Raw genomic sequence first — 18,072 nt, 5'->3', positions numbered from 1 at the left:
TTTTATGTTCTTTCAGACATTGAGGATCTATTAAATTTGAATTAATCATTATTTGGTATAATATTCGTATGATGCTACACATCCTGTCTTAAAAATAATCCTATCACAGAATATTATTTGCTCATCTCTCCTCTCCACAATATTTTGTTCCCCCGAGACAGAATTTTTATTGTTGCCTTTTTTAAAAACCTTAGTTAATGTTCACTTTTTTCCTGTATCTTCTTCTTAATTTATATTATTGTTTCATTCTCTTTTGCATATTATTGGATGATTTTTTTTTATTAGCCACTGTGTCTTTAAATATAGTGTTACCATTTTTAACTGAAGGTACCTGTTGATTTATTCCATTGGTGAAGAAAGTGTCACTGCAGCCAGTTCTAAGGTTTCAAAATACTAAACATTTTGTAATGTAGATCGTTAGTATTTATTTTTTAAAAATGGAAAATATGGAGAAATAAATAGGAAAATGCGAGACAGAAATCATCTAAAATCTTTTTTGTGTGCATTTTTACATATACTATATAACTGTAAAAAGTTTGGATCATAGTGCTTATACTGTTCTGTTTTTGAAACTTAATAACCCTGAACATCATTTTGTGTTAATAAATTATATTTTGCCATTATTTCTAGTGGATATTTAGCATCTAATACAAAGTATTATTAGTTTCGATAAAATATAATTTATTAGGAACGCCTTAGGAACGCCTTCTTGTTGAAGAGCCTCACTTGGTGTTTGGCATGTACATACCAGCTGAATCTCTGTGTAAAAGAGTATGAACATTTTGGAAGCTTCAGTAAATATATTGTGTGAAGTTGTTCTAGCATGCAGTGTCTCATTTAATAATCACACTAGTTATATGTGAGATTGCACATAATCTTATATCCTGTTAAATGCACTGTATATTACCATTAAAACAGTCTTTGCTATTCTTTTTTTTTTTTTTTTTTTTTTTTGCTATTCTTTTTAGTGAAAAATATTACAGTGTTTGAATGATTTTCTTTGAATATTAGTAAGGTTAAATATTTTAAAGTTTTTTAAAAAGGTTATTCATGTTTGTTAATTGATCTTGAATAGCTCTTCGTTCAATTTAATATTGTAATGTTTTAATTTTTTCTTACAAAATGTTTTTTATATTGGAGATGTTATTCTTTATTCTTATATACTTGCTGTGAATGCTTTTGCCCATAACTTAACATTTTCTTTTTAATTTTCATTATGTCTTGATGGTTTTTATTGTTGTCGGTATTCTAGCAGGTTAATTTCTTCTAGTTTGAAGTTTAAAATTTTTATGTAATTTACACAACTACTCTTTATTGTTTCTGCCTTTGTTGCCATGCAAAGAAAATCTTTCTCTACACTAACGTCTAACTATTTTTTTAGTACTTTCAAAATTCATTTCTAAAAATACTTGTTTTTTTCCTTTCAATTTTGAAATAATTTCAAACTTAATTTAAGGTTGCATTAATAGTACAAAGACTTCTTCCTCTCCTAAACCATCTGAGAGTAATTTATCATATAACACCGACACCTCTGAATGCTTTAGTTTGTATTTCCTATAAAGAAGGACTTTCTTCTGCATGACCAGAATACAGCCAAAATCAGGAAATTAACACTTATGCATTATTACTGTCTAATCCAGAGACCCCATCATTATTTGCCTAACTTTCATTCATGTTTTCTTTTTTCCCTTTCATAGCAAAAAGATCACAGATTGCTTTTTGTCTCTTAAGTCTCCTGAATAGTAACTCAGTCTTTCTCTGACTCTCATAACTTTGATACTTCTGAAGAGTATAGGCCAGTTATTTGTAGAATGGATTTTTATAATGTTTCCACATGATTAAATTCAGATTATGTGTTTTTGGCAGGAATATCACAGAAACGATGCTATGTTCTTCTCAATGCATCCTGTCAGGTGGTACATGATTTCAGCTTTTCCCATTACTGGTGATTTTACCTTCATCACTTGGTTAAGGCAGTGTCTACAAGATTTCTCCACTGGGAGTTTAATCTTTATTCCCTTTATAATCAGTAAGCATTTTGTGGGGAAGTATTTTTTATGTAAATATCTTGTTCCTTGTGCCTTTTACTCACTAATTTTAGCATTCATTGTTGTTTCTTTGCTTAATTAATCTATTAGATTGATGGCAAGTGGTGGTTTTCTAATTCCATCTTTTACATTCATCAGGTGGCATTCCATTTTAAGGAAAAGCTTTCTCCACTCCCCAGTTATTTATATTAGTATGGACTAATATTGACTTACATGTTAATATTTTATTTTAATGGGTCATTCCCCATTACTGTCACTTATTGTGATGTTCATATTGTCTCAGGTTTGGCCAGTGGGACCTCTTCATGTTGGTTCCTGTGTCTTTTGACATGGTTCCATCATTGTTTGAGCATTTCTTTACTTCTGACATGACAGTATGTTCTAGGCACATCTTGAACCATTCCTGTCTTAGCCCTAGAGTAACATTTCTCCAGGGAGCCTTGATTTGTTTTAGGTGAGAATGGTATTTAGAAACCAAAGTGGACACTAGGTGTGCTCATTGTTATTAGGATGTTGCTACTTCCAGGCGCTCTCAGTGTGTATAGATGCAGAGATACACACACATTCACATCTATGTCTTCTTTATATTTTGAAGTTGGTGAGGTCACACAGATACTTCTGATTTAGTATATGGATTTATGTATTAAATACAAACATATCTGTATGTATTTCTGTATCTGTCTATGTATCTATTTATTTATCGAACCATAAACTCCTAGGAATTTCTTAGTAATTTCCCTAAACCTAATCCAACAGCACAGGGTTCATTCTAATGTTTTTTTCTTTTTGTGTTATGACTCTCATGCCAGACAATGAGAAACCTGACTCCCATTATCCTCAATATATTTATTTGATCATTCTCTCTTATATTAACAAATCTTCTGTTGCTGCCATCCCATAATACAGAGGCCAGCCTAACCATGTTCAGGCTCAGACCTCACTCTGGGTTGCTGCTGCTTCCCTGCATGTCTGCCTTTTTCTTTTTAAACCATTTTGGGGGTTTGACACCCAGCTTCAGTCCAGAACTACCCCTTCTCCCCTCACTTTGCTCACTTTGCTCAGGTTCTTACAACTCACTTGGACACCACCTCCACCCCAACCCCCAACCCTCTCATGAGCGCCAGCACTACTGGGGCTCTGATACTTGAGTTGGCCTGCCCCTTCCTTCCCAGGATAGGTGCTGGCATGCTTGGCCCCAGCTCATGGCTTTAAGACTAAAGTACTCAAGAAGTAAGGGAGGGAGTATAGAGGAAGAATGAATTAATTTAGATATAAATCTCCTATCCAGTTAGAGTTAATTTTAGAATATGGTAAGATGTGTGTGTAATTTTTCCCCTCCCACGTGGTTTAGTCATTCTTTTCAACACTATTATTGAATAATCTATGTTTTGCACAGTGATTTGAAATACTGTTTGAATCATTATTAAATTCTTGGGTATTCTTGACATTTTTTCTGTTCCATTGATGTGTCTTTCTATTCTTATTCTAGTACCACACTGTTTTAAATTATGGGTTTAAATACATCTTGGTACATGGTAGAACAAATATTGTCATGTATTTCTTTTTTTAGATGAACATTAGGAGTAACAATACAATTTTAATTTTACTGGTGCTACAGTGAAATATTATTTTGGGGAAGAATTGATCTTTTTGGAATATTGAATCTCCCCTTCCAGAAACATGGTGTATCTCTCTGTCAAATTTTTTTCCTTATATGTTTCTTGGATTCTTATGGTTGTTGGTTTGTATAGTTAACCTTAAAAAGAATAATATTCTGTTCATGAATATTCAGTATGGTTAATAGGGGACATGTAATTCTGAAATGATAGGAACAATTGGAAAATGGATTGTTGCATTTTGGAAGACATCAATCTTTTTTTTTTTGGGGGGGTGTGGGGGCACGCCATGCGGCTTGCGGGATCTTAGTTCCCTGACCAGGGATTGAACCTGGATCATGGCAGTGAAAGCGCCAAGTCCTAACCACTGGACTGCCAGGGAGCTCCCCTGGAATACATCAGTCCTTAATGAGTGGTAGTAAAGGATAATGTGGAGATTATTAATAAATGTATTGGGCACTTAAAATGGACCTGCTTTGCATTGTGCTAGACGCTAAGAGTTCAGAGTTGCGTAAAATACAGGGTTTATCTCCATGTGACACTTAGACAATCAAGTAAATATGTAACTACAATGTATGAAAATAATAAGAGATTATAAATAATAAAAAATCTGAATGGAGTATTATGGAACATAATGAAAGGAGGGATTATTTTTGTCTAAGGAATTGAATAAGGCACACAAAGATATAAGGGCTGTGCATGATAATAAGAAATTTGACCTGTGGAAGAAAGAATCAAATAATAATTCTAGACAGAGAAAATAGCATAAATTAGGGTAATAGGTGCAAAGGGAAGGTGCTAGGCAGTTCAGAGAATAATAAATAATCCTGTGTGGCTGGAACACTGTAGGATTTAGAAGAAAAAAAGGAAAATTTCTAGACTATTTGTATAGTATATCCAGTTGCAGAGAATTCACTGTGTTGACTTATGTTGTTAAATTTTCCAAGTCATTACGTATATAGTGGCCAGTTTCTGTACCATTTGTCATCAGATTCTTGTTTTTATTTTTTGACCTCTCACATTTTCTTGTATCAATTTCTTATTTCACTAACATATACATTTTGTTAATAAATGTGAGTGGCATATGTTACCTTTAATTGCGTTTCAATAATTTTTAAGAAATGGGAAGATTGGGGCAACATAGATATTTGGGAACTTTTTGGGTGGTCTTGTGTTCTTTAGAGTCAAGGAAGCATTTAGTTTAGAAGGCTGCAATTTCCATAGAGAGTAGTTGGCAGATGATGGGTATATCCTGGATTTATCTTTTTGAATAGCTTTTATTTACTGAATGGTCATGAAGGAACGAGTATGTGTAAGTATAGGAAGGATCATAACAGACCAACCAAACAAACCAAAAATACTATAAAACATGGTGTCATTATAATTATAATGACAATTATAATTGTCATAATTATATAATTATAAGAGGATAATGGTAGAGGAAAACTTAGAAATTGCTAGCCCAACTTCCCTTTATCTTTTTTCTAAAGGAATAGATGTGGAAAGCTTTAAGAATTTTTTTTTTTCTTGAAGTATAGTTGATTTACAAAGTTGTGTTGGTTTCAGGTGTATAGTAAAGTGATTCAGTTATATCTATGTCTATATACACATACATACATATATATGCTTTTTCAGATTCTTTTCCATTATAGGTTATTACAAGATATTGAATATAGTTCCCTGTGCTATACAGTAGGTCCTTGTTGTTTACCTATTTTATATATAGTAGTGTGTATATGTTAATCCCCAATTCCAAATTTATCCCCCATGTGGTGTGTGTGTGTGTGTGTGTGTGTATACACACACACACCCCCCACATGTTCTTTATCCATTTATATGTCGATGGACATTTAGGTTGCTTCCATGTCTTGGCTATTGTAAATAGTGCTGCTTGGCTATTGTAAATATGAACAGTGGGGTGCATGTGTCTTTTTGAGTTATAGTTTTCTCTGGATATATGCCCAGGAGTGGGATTGCTGGGTCATATGTTAACTCTATTTTTAGTTTTTTAAGGAACCTCCATACTGTTCTCCATAGTGGCTGCACCAGTTTACATTCGCACCAAAAGTAAATACCTCATCTCTTGTGTCTAGGCTGCTCTGTAACTTGCTTTGGCTAATAAAGTGCAGTGGAAGTAACGTTGTGTGACCTCTCTGTGGCTTGATGATCTGTTTCCTGAGCCCATTGGGGTGGCCCTGCCCCTTCATCCTCCTCTAATGATACCTTATGTTTAGGTTGAGGGCTGGAATATTGGGTGATTTGGTGCCACAGAGGTTGGTTTCTTTCTGTGCTCTTCCTTTTACCACGTTTGTCCCACCTGTTAGTGCTAGACTGCTGTCGTTTATTATTTGATGTTTTGGGCTTTTGATTTCTTGGTTGTTTTGGTGCAGCCTCAGTCCTTGGTGGGCTCTGTATATCTGGGCCTCAGGGTTTCACCAATTCATTGCCTCCTCCCTTTGGCAGACTTTGTCTACATCTGTGGAAGGACTTGGGAGGGAGACAGCTTCCTGACTCTCCCCAAGTGCTAGAAGATCTCCGATAGATTAACAAATCCTGGGGTCAGGAATTTTTCCTGCCCCTTGTTTAGGGGTAAAAGATTTTCTCCTTTGTCCTCCTAGCCATCATGGGTCTTTACTCATGCCCTGGGTGTGACAGGATTTGCTGCCAATCCCCCAGACACTCAGGGCTTTTGAGAGTAGTGTCTGGGCAAGAGGTGGGATTTCATATCTTTGCCTCAGTGGCACCTGATCCTCTCCTTCATGCCTGCACCACCAAGGGAGATTCTTTCTGGTTGTTTTGTCTCCTTGCTTCCAGTCTTCCTCAAGAGCTCCTTGTAAGTCTTCATGGAGTAGAGCCTGTGAGTGAGTGTGAACTCCGGTCTCTGGTTCCAGTGGTTCTGTACTGTTGCAGTAGCCCACAATCAGCCTTCAGCAATTTGTTTACATTTTAGCTGGTTTCTTATCTGCATGTCTTCCTCCATATTTTCTTCCCTTGCTCTGTCGTTAGTGGATAGTCTGAGTGTCTTGTGGTTTTTAGGCAGCTGAAGGAGAGAGTGTGTCTGCCCTTGGATTTCAAACTATTTGGTTGCCTTTGCAAGTGCAAAGCTTTCATAGTTTCAAGAAAAGTTGTGGGTTTTATAGTTTAAATGGCTTTTTCTTGATAGGTTTGGGGTGATGTTCTTTCAGCTCTCTACTTTTTAGGTAGAGTTGGAATTTGGCCCCTGAATCCTTTTGATATGAACACTGTTTCTTTTATTCAAAATATTAGGTCAAACTATGACTTTTTTCCCCCTTAAAATGAAAGCTTTCAGGCTATAAATTTGCATCTGAGTATAGCTTTATTCACATACTTGACGTTTTATTTAGATGCGATTTTGTTGTTTGGGATCATTTTCTCAATAAACCTCAAGTTAGTTTATAATTTTTCTTCTCGATCCAATAGCTATTGCGAAATTTAAAATTTGCAAATCACTTTTTTCCTCCTTTGATTCATGTGTCTTGGAAGCTCTTGTTGGTTGCATGTATATATGCTTATTTATAATTGTTATAGCCGTTTTATTATTATAAAATCTCTCTCAACAGTCTATTTTTTTGTCTGATAATAAGCCACTTGTGTTTGCTTGCCTTTTGCATGGTATATCTTTTTTCATCCTTTTACTTTTAACTTACTTGTGTCTTCAAATCTTAAGTATGCATTGCCTTGTGTTTGCTTGCCTTTTGCATGGTATATCTTTTTTCATCGTTTTACTTTTAACTTACTTGTGTCTTCAGATCTAAAGTATGCATCCTATAGATGGCATATGGAACTTTTGTTTTTAATTCAGTTAATCAGTCTCTGCCTTTTGATTGGATTATTTTCATATTCAGTGCTATTAATGTGGTTGGGTTTACATCTGCCGTTTTACTTTGTTTTCTTTCTTACTTTTTTTTTTTAATAGCAATTTTTTGTTTTTGTTTTTTCGGCTGTGCTGGGTCTTCGTTGTTGTGCGTGGGCTTTCTATAGTTGTGGCCAACAGGGGCTACTGTTTGTTGCGGTGCGTGAGTTTCTCATTGCGGTGGCTTCTCTTGTTGCAGAGCACAGGCTATAGGTGCATGAGCTTCAGTAGTTGTGGCTCACGGGCTTTAGAGTGCAGACTCAGTAGTTGTGGCGCACAGGCTTAGTTGCTCTGCGGCATGTGGGATCTTCCCAGACCAGGGATTGAACCCGTGTCCCCTGCATTGGCAGTCAGATTCTCAACCACTGCGCCACCAGGGACGTCCCTTACTTTGTTTTCTTAGTCTTGTGACTACTTTGTTTTTCTCTTTGTACACTACCTTCTTTTATGTTTATAAGTGGATGTTTTCTGGTGTACCGTTTTCATTCCTTTCATGATTTTTAAATTATATTTTCTTGGGTTATTTTCTTAGTGGTTGCTCTAGGGCTTACAATATTCATCTTAACTTACCAGAATCTACTTAACTCCAGTAAGATATAGAAAATTTATAGCATTCATTTTATTTCTTTCCTCCCCACCTTTGTGCTATTATTATTATAGATATCATGTCTCTATATATACTACAAGCCCCAAAATAGTTAAAATTATTGCTTTATATAATCTTATGTTTTTTAAAGAAGCTAAGAGATGAAGACCACAGATATATTTATAGAGTGTGTGTTTTCCTGTTTACCATTTTTATTTCTCTTCATTTCTTCCGGTGGGTTCCAGTTACCATCTTGTGTTATTTCCTTACTCCAAAATAACTTTATTCCCACTCTCTTTCATTGTGTTGTCATTGTCACATACATTACATATGTTATAGTCCCAACAATACAATTTATGGACATTGTTTTATGTGATTGCTTTTTAAATTAAGAGAATGAGAAAGAAATATCTCATCATACTATCTTTTATCATTTCCTACATAATTACCTTTGTCAGAACTCTTTCTTTGTTTTTTTTTTTAAATTTTATTTATTTATTTATTTATTTATTTATGGCTGTGTTGGGTCTTCGTTTCTGTGCGAGGGCTTTCTCTAGTTGCAGCAAGTGGGGGCCACTCTTCATCGCGGTGCATGGGCCTCTCACTATCGCGGCCTCTCTTGTTGCAGAGCACAGGCTCCAGATGCGCAGGCTCAGCAATTGTGGCTCACGGGCCTAGTTGCTCCGCGGCATGTGGGATCCTCCCAGACCAGGGCTCGAACCCGTGTCCCCTGCATTGGTAGGCAGATTCTCAACCACTGCGCCACCAGGGAAGCCCCTCTTTGTTTTTTAATTGGTCTATATGTTTATTTTTTAAAATTTCAGCTTTATTGAGGTATAAGTGATGGGAACTCTTTGTTTTTTTTGTGTGGATTGCAATTACTGTCTAGCGTCACTTAATTTTAGCCTGAGGAATTTCTTTTTGTAGTTCTTGTTAGTGAGGTTTGGAGCAACAAAATATCTCAGTTTTTTTGCGTCTGAGAATGTTGTTATTTTGCCATTATTTCTGCAATATAGCTCTTCTGAATATAGGATTCTTGGCTGATAGTTTTGTTCTTTCAGCATTTTGAATGTTATTCCACTACTTTCTGTCCCCTATTTTATTTCTAATGAAACCTCAGGTTTACTTGTATGTGATGATCCATTTTCCCCATTTCGCTTTCGAGATTTTCTCTTTATTTTGCCTTTCATCATTTTGAGTGTGCATCTCTTTGTGTTTATCCTGTATGGAGTTTGTTGAGCTTTTTGGATGTGTAGGTTATTGTTTTTCATCACATTTGGGAAGTTTTCAGCCATTATTTCTTCAGGTACAGTTTCTATCCTTTTCTTTCCTCTCCTGATTTTCTCATTATACATCTGTTAATGCAGTTAACGGCATACCACGTTTCTCTGAAACTGTTCTTTAGGTAGTATAATCTAAAAAATCTGTTCCTTAGATTGTATGATCTCTATTGATCTATTTTTAAAGTTGATTCTTTCCCTACTGCCAACTCAAATCTACTGTTGAGCCCTTTTAGTGAGTTTTAAACTCGAGAATTTCTATTTGGTTGGTTTTGGTCTCCTAAGTCCAACATCTTGATTCCCTGCAAAGACAGTTATCGATGCCTGCTTTGTTTTTTCTTATGAATGGGTCATACTTTTCTCTTTCTTTGCATGTCTTATCATTTTTTGTTGAAAATTAGACATTTTATTTTATTTTATTTATTTTTTTGGCTGTGTCGGGCCTTAGTTGCGGCACACGGGATCTTTGTGGAGGCACGTGGGATCTTTTTCATTAAGGCACGTGGTCTGCTCAGGTTTCTTACTAGTTGCGGCGCGCAGGCTTGTCTCTAATTGTGGTGTGCCGGGTTTTTTTTTTTTCTTTCTCTCCAGTTGTGATGCGTGTGCTCTGTAGTTTGCGGCACGTGGGCTCTCTCGTTGAGGCACGTGAGCTCAATAGTTGTGGCATGTGGGCTTAATTGCCCTGCGGCATGTGGGGTCTTAGTTCTTCCACCAGGGATCTAACGCACATCCCCTGCATTGGAAGGCGGTTTCTTTACCACTGGACCACCAGGGAAGTCCCTAAAAATTAGACATTTTAGATACTATAGCCACTCTAGAGAATGAGTCTTCCTTCTCCTTGTAGAGACAGAACCTCTGCACTAGTGCTCTGGAGCTGGGGATGGTGACAACACTCTGCTTCTCCTGAAGAGGCACGTGTACTCTGACAGGGTGCTGGAAGGAGGGAAGGGTATAGTAGCCCAGCTTATCCCTCCTAGCATGGAACTTCCATTCTGCTAGCAAGCTGGGGAAGGACTGATAGGGCCGCAGGAATCTTGGCCTGTTTTTAGAGTGGGAGCTACCAGGATGAGTAGTAGTATGAGAGTAACTGGAGACTTGGCCCTGCTCGGGTAAAATTGTAGCCTTAGACTAGGATCTGTGGAGAGAGGGAGCCCTCATCTTCTTGACAGCGCCACCCAGAAAGGAACTTCCATCACAGGAAGCAGTATGTGGGGGTGGTGGTGGTGATGGGGGCAGATCATGGCTCAAATGCCACTGGCTTTCACTGTTCTTACTGAGATTTAGTAGATTGTCTTGGGTAAAATATTCTGTTTTCTGCATGTCTTTAGGACAATTTTCAGAGACTTTATTATTTTTATTTTACTTTATTGAAGTGTAATTGATAAACAGTACCATATAAGTTACAGATTTACAATATAGTAACTCATAATTCTTAAAGGTTATATTCCATTTATAGTTATTATAAAATATTTGCTATATTCCCTGTGTTGTACCATATATCCTTGTAGCTTATTCTATACAGAGACTTTAAATGGTTCTTTTTCACCTATGAAATGGTTAATTTACTGAGGAGGGGATCCGTGGACCTCTTCACTCTGCTATTTCAGAAGTCTGGAAGGCCTAACTTCTTTAAAAAAAAAATCTGTCATAATTTTAGTTTTATTGAGTGGTCAAATGATGGTGTCTTTTCACTGTCAGCTCTGTTGGAAGTTACTGAGATATTCTTTGAGGCCTATTTGCATATTTTCCCTGAATTTTGCCATTTAAAATGTTACTGTTCGGGACTTCTCTGATGGTGCAGTGGTTGGGAGTCTGCCTGCCAATGCAGGGGACACGGGTTCGAGCCCTGGTCCGGGAAGATCCCACATGCCACGGAGCAGCTAAGCTCATGTGCCACAACTACTGAGCCTGCGCTCTAGAGCCCATGAGCCACAACTGCTGAGCCTGTGTGCCACAACTGCTGAAGCCCATGCGCCTAGAGCCCGTGCTCCTCAACAAGAGAAGCCACTGCAATGAGAAACCTGTGCACCACAATGAAGAGTAACCCTCGCTCACCGCAACTAGACAAAGTCCGCGCGCAGCACCGAAGACCCAATGCAGCTAAAAATAAATTAAATAAATTTAAAAAAAGTTACTGTTTCAATCTTTTCTGTACTTTTCTTTTTAAAATTTTATTGATCATTTATAGGCTAAAAGATGTATGTTAAATGCTTCCATTGTAATTGTTTGATACTGCCTTCTGGTAATTTGAACAGTTAGAGATGCTCTTTTAAAAAATTAATTAATGAATGAATTAATTTGGCTGCATCAGGTCTAAGTTGCGGCATGTGGGATCTTTTGTTGTGGCGAGTGGGCTTCTCTCTAGTTGTGGCACATGGACTCTAGAGTGCGCGGGCTCAGTAGTTGCAGCATGCGGGCTTAGTTTTGTTGCAGCACGTGGGCTCTTCGTTGCAGTGTTTGGGCTTCTCTCTAGTTGTGGCGTGCAGGCTTCTCTCTAGTTATGGCACGGGCTGTAGAGCGCGCAGGCTCAGTAGCTGTGGCACGTGGGATTTTAGTTCCCCAACCAGGGATCGAACTCACGTCCCCTGCATTGGAAGGTGGATTCTCAGCCACTGGACCACCAGGGAGGTCTCTAGAGATGCTCTTATTCAGTGTGTCTAGGTTAGTTTTGTTGTAACTAAGGATTTTACTTTTTAAAGATATAAAATAATTTTTGTAATTCAGTTCAGTCTGAATCCATGTCTTTCAGCAGAGGAGTTGAAATTCATTTACCTGACTTTACTATATATTAGGCTTTTTTGGAAACTGTGTTCTTATCAATATTGTTGAATGGTGTTATTTGGCACTACAATGCACAGTGGGGGAAACTTCTCCAAGTTTAAAAATACATGTGGTCCTATTGAAGTTTGCTAGGTTATACTTTGTTACTGTTCAGAAATTGGTTTCTTTTTAGAATTGTATCATCTGAGTATATGTAGTTAGGCATTAATTTTTGTATACTCAACTTACAGTCAGTTGATAATTTTATTCATTATACACTTGTAGATGATCATTTTTATAATTTAGTCTTTCATGAAAAAGTGGTACTGTCTATCAGCTATTTTCAACTGGGAGAAGGACCAGATAGATGTCAAAGTTGCTGGGAGTGTTCATTGGCCAGTACCTCTTGGGGACATCTCTGATCTCCTAAAGTGTCTTCCTCCCAGGCCTATTATGTCAGCTTGGCAGGGCTGAATGATAGGTCATGTGGGATTCTTGTGGACAGTTGGAATGACCTAAACCTTGCTCACTCATTTAGGACTGTCCTTCACCTCTAAGTCCCAACTCCCTGTATCAACCTCCTTTATTTATGCTTACTTCCAGCAGAAAAGAAAGACAAATCTCTTTTTACACCTTTTTACAGGAATCAGTTAAATATTGGTGAGGAGGAGTATATTAATACTGAGGTGGGGTAGGCTGTGTCCTGCCCCCTGGCCTCAGTTCCTGTGAAGATTCTTCCTATCTTGTGGGGTTTTTGAGTCTAAGGAAACACACTGCCTTGTGAAATCGTACTAGGACTGTTTATGTCTGTATTGATGTTTTCGTGTTTGTATTGTTTGTAAAAATTAGATTACAGTCAGAAAAAAAAATGAATTCATGATTTGGAGTAGGTTAGATAGTAAACCTGATCTTGACTTCTGAAGATAACTATAAAATCCATATTTGTGTGAAGCACTCATAAAGTTTTTGTTTTCATTTCAATTTTGTTTTGTTTCTTTACCCTAAGACTTGCTACATTTGTGATGAACAAGGAAGAGAAAGCAAAGCAGCCACTGGTGCTTGCATGACATGTAATAAACATGGATGTCGACAGGCTTTCCATGTGACATGGTAAGTATGTTTCTGTCATTGTACAGAAGTGAAATTGAGAATACCTTGTAAGTTAAAAACTTAGGTACCCAAATATTATTAAAGTAACTTTTGTTGGGATAGTGTCTATGTTTATATTTATTGTAATAAAGATAATTCTAATAATTTAGTGTATTTACCAGAGTCCAGTAGGTGGACCCTGGTTCTAGTGTCTTATTCAGTTACATTTTGTTTAAAATACTTCTGTTGGTTACCTACCCTTGGATTTGTCATTAGGATTAAAAGAGCTGATTAGATAAATTTAGTGCAGTGCCTGAAATACTAGTAAGGATTTAATGAATGATAGCATTTTTTCACTGTCTGTGTTTCAAGAGGGGAAAAAAAAGCAGTCGCCATCATTCTCAGTATTATAGTGGCTGTTTCTTAAGGAGTTACTTAAATGTTTTTTTAAATAACATATTCTATTTTTATTTTGTTCATGTTTCTTTTCAGTTTTTATCCATGTACCTATTTGTTGCATAATTTTTTTAAATCATAGTTTAAATGTAACGTTTTTTGATAATTTTTTCACCAAAAATTTTGGTAAGATGATATAGTCCACTAGCAACATTGAAATGGCTGTATTATATCCTATCAAATGTTAGTATTTTATTTAATGTTTCACCAATTTCAGACACATTGTTTCCAAATTGTTTTATAATATGTGGTGCTGTAAAGAACATTTTGTGCATTCAACAAACATAAATGTAATTTCCTTAGAATAGTAACTAATGATAATTAATAGCTATTATGTATTGAGTATTTACTATGAAGTGGGCACAGTTCCATGGAGTCGGATTTCAGGGCAAAAATTGTGAACATTATTATTGTTCTTGACACGTGTTACTAAATTTTTGGAGGCAGTGTAAATTGATACTAAAACTTGTACTTATATGTTTTTTTGAGCATAAAATTTCAAAAGCATAAATTATCCTAGAACAAAACATTCAACATAATAGACAACAATTAAAAATAAAAGTTTGGCGAGACTTCCCTGGTAGTCCAGTGGTTAAGACTCCACACTTCCACTGCAGGGGGCACGGATTCGATCCCTGGTGGGGGAATTAAGATCCCACATGCTGTGCGGTCAAAAAAATATAAATAAAATAAAAAATAAAAGTTTGGGAATAACTCATGTAGTTATTAATTTTAAAAACCAGTCTATATTTAGCAGCCAGTATAGGAACAGGCTTTATTTCCTGAGCTTTTAGTATGTGGATTTATGAAGTCCATTTTAGATTACTTTTGGGGAATGGAAAATATATATTTTTTAATATTTATTCTTTTGGCTGCGCTGTGTCTTAGTTGTGGTATACGGGATCTTCATTGCAGCCTGCTGGATCTTTAGTTGCGGCATGTGGGATCTTTTAGTTGCGGTATGCGGGACCTTTAGTTGTGGCATGTGGGATGTAAATCCCTGACCAGGGATTGAACCTGGGCCCCCTGCGTTGGAAGCATGGAGTCTTAGCCACTGGACCACCAGAGAAGTCCCATGGAAAAGATTTTTGTTTCTTTTAAATTCTCTTAATTGAAAAATGGGCAGAAGATCTAAAGAGACATTTCTTCAAAGAAGAAATACAGGTGGCCACTAGGTACGTGAAAAGATGCTCAAATCACTGATTTTTAGAGAACTGCAAATCAAAACTACAGTGAGGTACCACCTCACACCAGTCAGAATAACCATCATTAAAAAGTCTACAAATAACAAATGCTGGTGAGAGTGTAGAGAAAAGGGAACCCTCCTACAATGTTGGTGGGAATGTAAGTTGATACAGCCACTGTGGAAAACAGTATAGAGGTTCCTCAGAAAACTAAAACTAGAATTACCATATGATCCAGCATTCCCACTCCTGAGAATATATCCAGACAGAACTGTATAATTCAAAAATATACATGCACCCCTATGTTCATAGCAGCACTAGTCACAATAGCCAAGATATGGAAACACCCTAAATGTCCATTGACAGATGAATGGATAAAGAAGATGTGGTATATATATATACACACACATATATATACACATATACACACACGCACGCGCGCGCACACACACACACACACACACACACACAGTGGAATACTACTCAGCCATAAAAAGGAACGAAAGAATGCCATTTGCAGCAACATGGATGCAACTAGAGATTATCATACTAAGCAAAGTAATTCAGAAAGAGAAAGACAAATACCATATGATATCACTTATATGTAGAATCTAAAACATGACACAAATGAACCTATCAATGAAACAGAAACAGAATCAGGGACATAGATAATAGACTGGTGGTTTCCAAGGGGGAGGGGGATGGATTGGGAGTTTGGGATTAGCAGATGCAAGCTGGTATATATGGAATGGATAAACAACAAGGTCGTACTGTATAGCACAGGGAACTATATTCAGTATCCTGTGATAAACCATAGTGGAAAAGAATGTACATATATGTATAACTGAGTCACTTTGCTGTAGTACCTCAGTAATTAACATTGTAATTCAGCTATACCTAAATAAAAAATAAAAAGAATTCTCTTAATATTGTATTTAAATTTCCAAAGATGAAAGACCTTTTTTGGGTATGAGATACATACTAGTACTTTAATTTTGGAATGTTAAAAGTGGAAGGTCAAATTGACAAGATGATGATTCTAAACTTTAGCACTTAGTGTTTTTTAAAAATATGAATATCATAGCTTTAGGTTTCAGTTCCATTTCTTCCATTGTTTTTGACTAGAAAAACACAGCTTACATTTCTCTTACCTACTGTACTATGGTATGACTTGAAGCATTTTCCTTCTAACAGTATGTAATCTACATCCATGAGTGAATACCATCATATGTCATGTCAGCCCTTTACACGCCTGGCCTTTCCAATTGTACCTGTGATAGAGATTGAAAAAGTAAAATGAAGTGTTAAGTTTGGGGTGTGGGGATATCTTAAAAGAAATTTAATGTCTACTTGGTGACATAAAACGTGAATAAATCTTCATCCTTGTTAGAGATGGATGAAAAGCTTATTTTAAACCATGTTTATAACTTTAAGAATATATCAGTCATAGGATGGGATGAAATGTTCTTGGTCTCAGCTAGAATAAAGCCTTTTATTTTCCCTTTTTTTCTTAGGAGATGTAGGGTTTTCTTATAAACCCTACATGCTTGGAAGTGAATTTTAAGTTTTATATATATCTCTATATATAATATATAGAGATATATATATACACACACCATGGTTTGAAATTTTGTTGATATACTTGGCTTTTTTTTTTCAGTGCTCAGTTTGCAGGACTACTTTGTGAAGAAGAAGGTAATGGTGCAGATAACGTCCAATACTGTGGCTACTGTAAATACCATTTCAGTAAGCTGGTAAGAATTTGTCTTGAATTTAATTTTAAAATGATAATAATTAGTTTTGACAATGGAGTTGAGTCTTTTATAGAAAAGGCATAATAGCCATTACTTTTTTTGGTTGTTTGTGCTTCAGATTAAATTTGCTTAGCGTGTTCTTTGTTGGGAATTAAAAGCTCTAGTAATTTTAAAAGATTTTGTTTTGCTTGGGTTCATTTATAAAGGTGAATATTCTAAAATATTCTACTTTAGAATATATATTAATAGTTAATAGTAAATGTTGGTATACATTTAGTAGAAAATACAAATGTGTAAAGAACTCTTTGTAATTTACCACCGTTTTCAGTTAATTTAATTTTTTAAGTTTGATTATGTATTTTGTGATTCTCTATCACTTCTCATCTTTTTGCTTTATTACTATTACCCATTTTATTATTTATTTTCATTTTTATTTACTTGGAGATAGTAAACCTGAAACAAGGCTCTTTTGTAACTTCTTGGTTAAAGATCTTGAGAAAAATATATTTAAATGCAACTTTGGAAATATTAGATTTGATCACTCTTTACTGTCACATAGTAGCATGGATGAGTTAGTATTATTTGATTAACCATTACGTATTTTGTGTCCATGTTCCTTTGACAGATCAATATTTCCTTAATGCCCCATTGTCTATTTCTCAGTCTTTAGTGGTATCGGATTTGTATACTGAAAATTTAAGGCTTCTTTGTTTTTCTTTAGTGTCTCACTGTTATTTTTTATTGTTATCTCTCCCCTGTGAATAGGGCTATTTCTTTCTTTTTTAAAAATAAATAATATCATTAGGGTCCCCTTTCTTAAGAAATGAGCAGCTCATGACTCCAGTATTCTGGTTCATGCATATAAAATATTTAAGATTGTACATATATATTGTTTAATATTGAAGACTTTGATTTATTTTAATGACTGTCAAAGAACACTGAAGTGTTCTAAGAGAAATCTTGAGATAGTAAAATTGAAAATTTGCTTTAGGATGTTAAAACCACATTGGAATGTTCATTTTCTAAATCAGAGATGGTATAGATAAAATATAGAAATAATGAAAGTGGATTTTGAACTTTGCGTAAATAGAATTTTTTCATTGTTACTTATTAATATGCTGTTATCCCATTTGGTGGTTGGGGAAAAAAGTCTGTTTAATAATTTAATAAGATTGTATAAGATCTATGTTTGCATGGAATTTGATCATCTTTTATAGTCACTTTTATCTAGTTTAAACTAATTAGTTATGGTACCACCAAATTTTAACACCTCCAGTAACTCTGTCGTACTTTATTATGAATCTGTGTAAGTATTTTAAATAGAAATGTGTAATAGTTTTAGTAATGCTTTGAAAAATGCATGGGTCTAATGCTGACATTTCCTTTCATTTTTTTTTCTATATGAACTGCAGAGACAAATTTTTA

General features: G+C 35.7%; 1 protein-coding gene across 10 annotated transcripts in view; it reads left to right on the top strand.

Moving 5' to 3' along the window:
• Window positions 1-18,072, top strand: part of MLLT10 (MLLT10 histone lysine methyltransferase DOT1L cofactor) — a 246,892-nt gene that overhangs the window by 91,781 nt on the left and 137,039 nt on the right. For all 10 annotated transcript variants that reach the window (XR_009699476.1, XM_061181604.1, XM_061181607.1 and 7 more), the window contains 2 exons: window positions 13,171-13,274; window positions 16,554-16,647. Coding sequence is in view for 9 of the 10 variants with exons in the window: in XM_061181604.1 (XP_061037587.1) it covers window positions 13,171-13,274; window positions 16,554-16,647 (198 nt within the window). In the remaining variant the exon portion in view is untranslated. The remainder of the gene's footprint in view (window positions 1-13,170; window positions 13,275-16,553; window positions 16,648-18,072) is intronic.

Source organism: Eubalaena glacialis, chromosome 2 (genome assembly GCF_028564815.1).
Source record: "Eubalaena glacialis isolate mEubGla1 chromosome 2, mEubGla1.1.hap2.+ XY, whole genome shotgun sequence".
Taxonomy (NCBI): Eukaryota; Metazoa; Chordata; class Mammalia; order Artiodactyla; family Balaenidae; genus Eubalaena; species Eubalaena glacialis.
The sequence above is the reverse complement of the archived record's forward strand: the minus strand, read 5'-3'. Positions and strand labels throughout refer to the sequence as shown.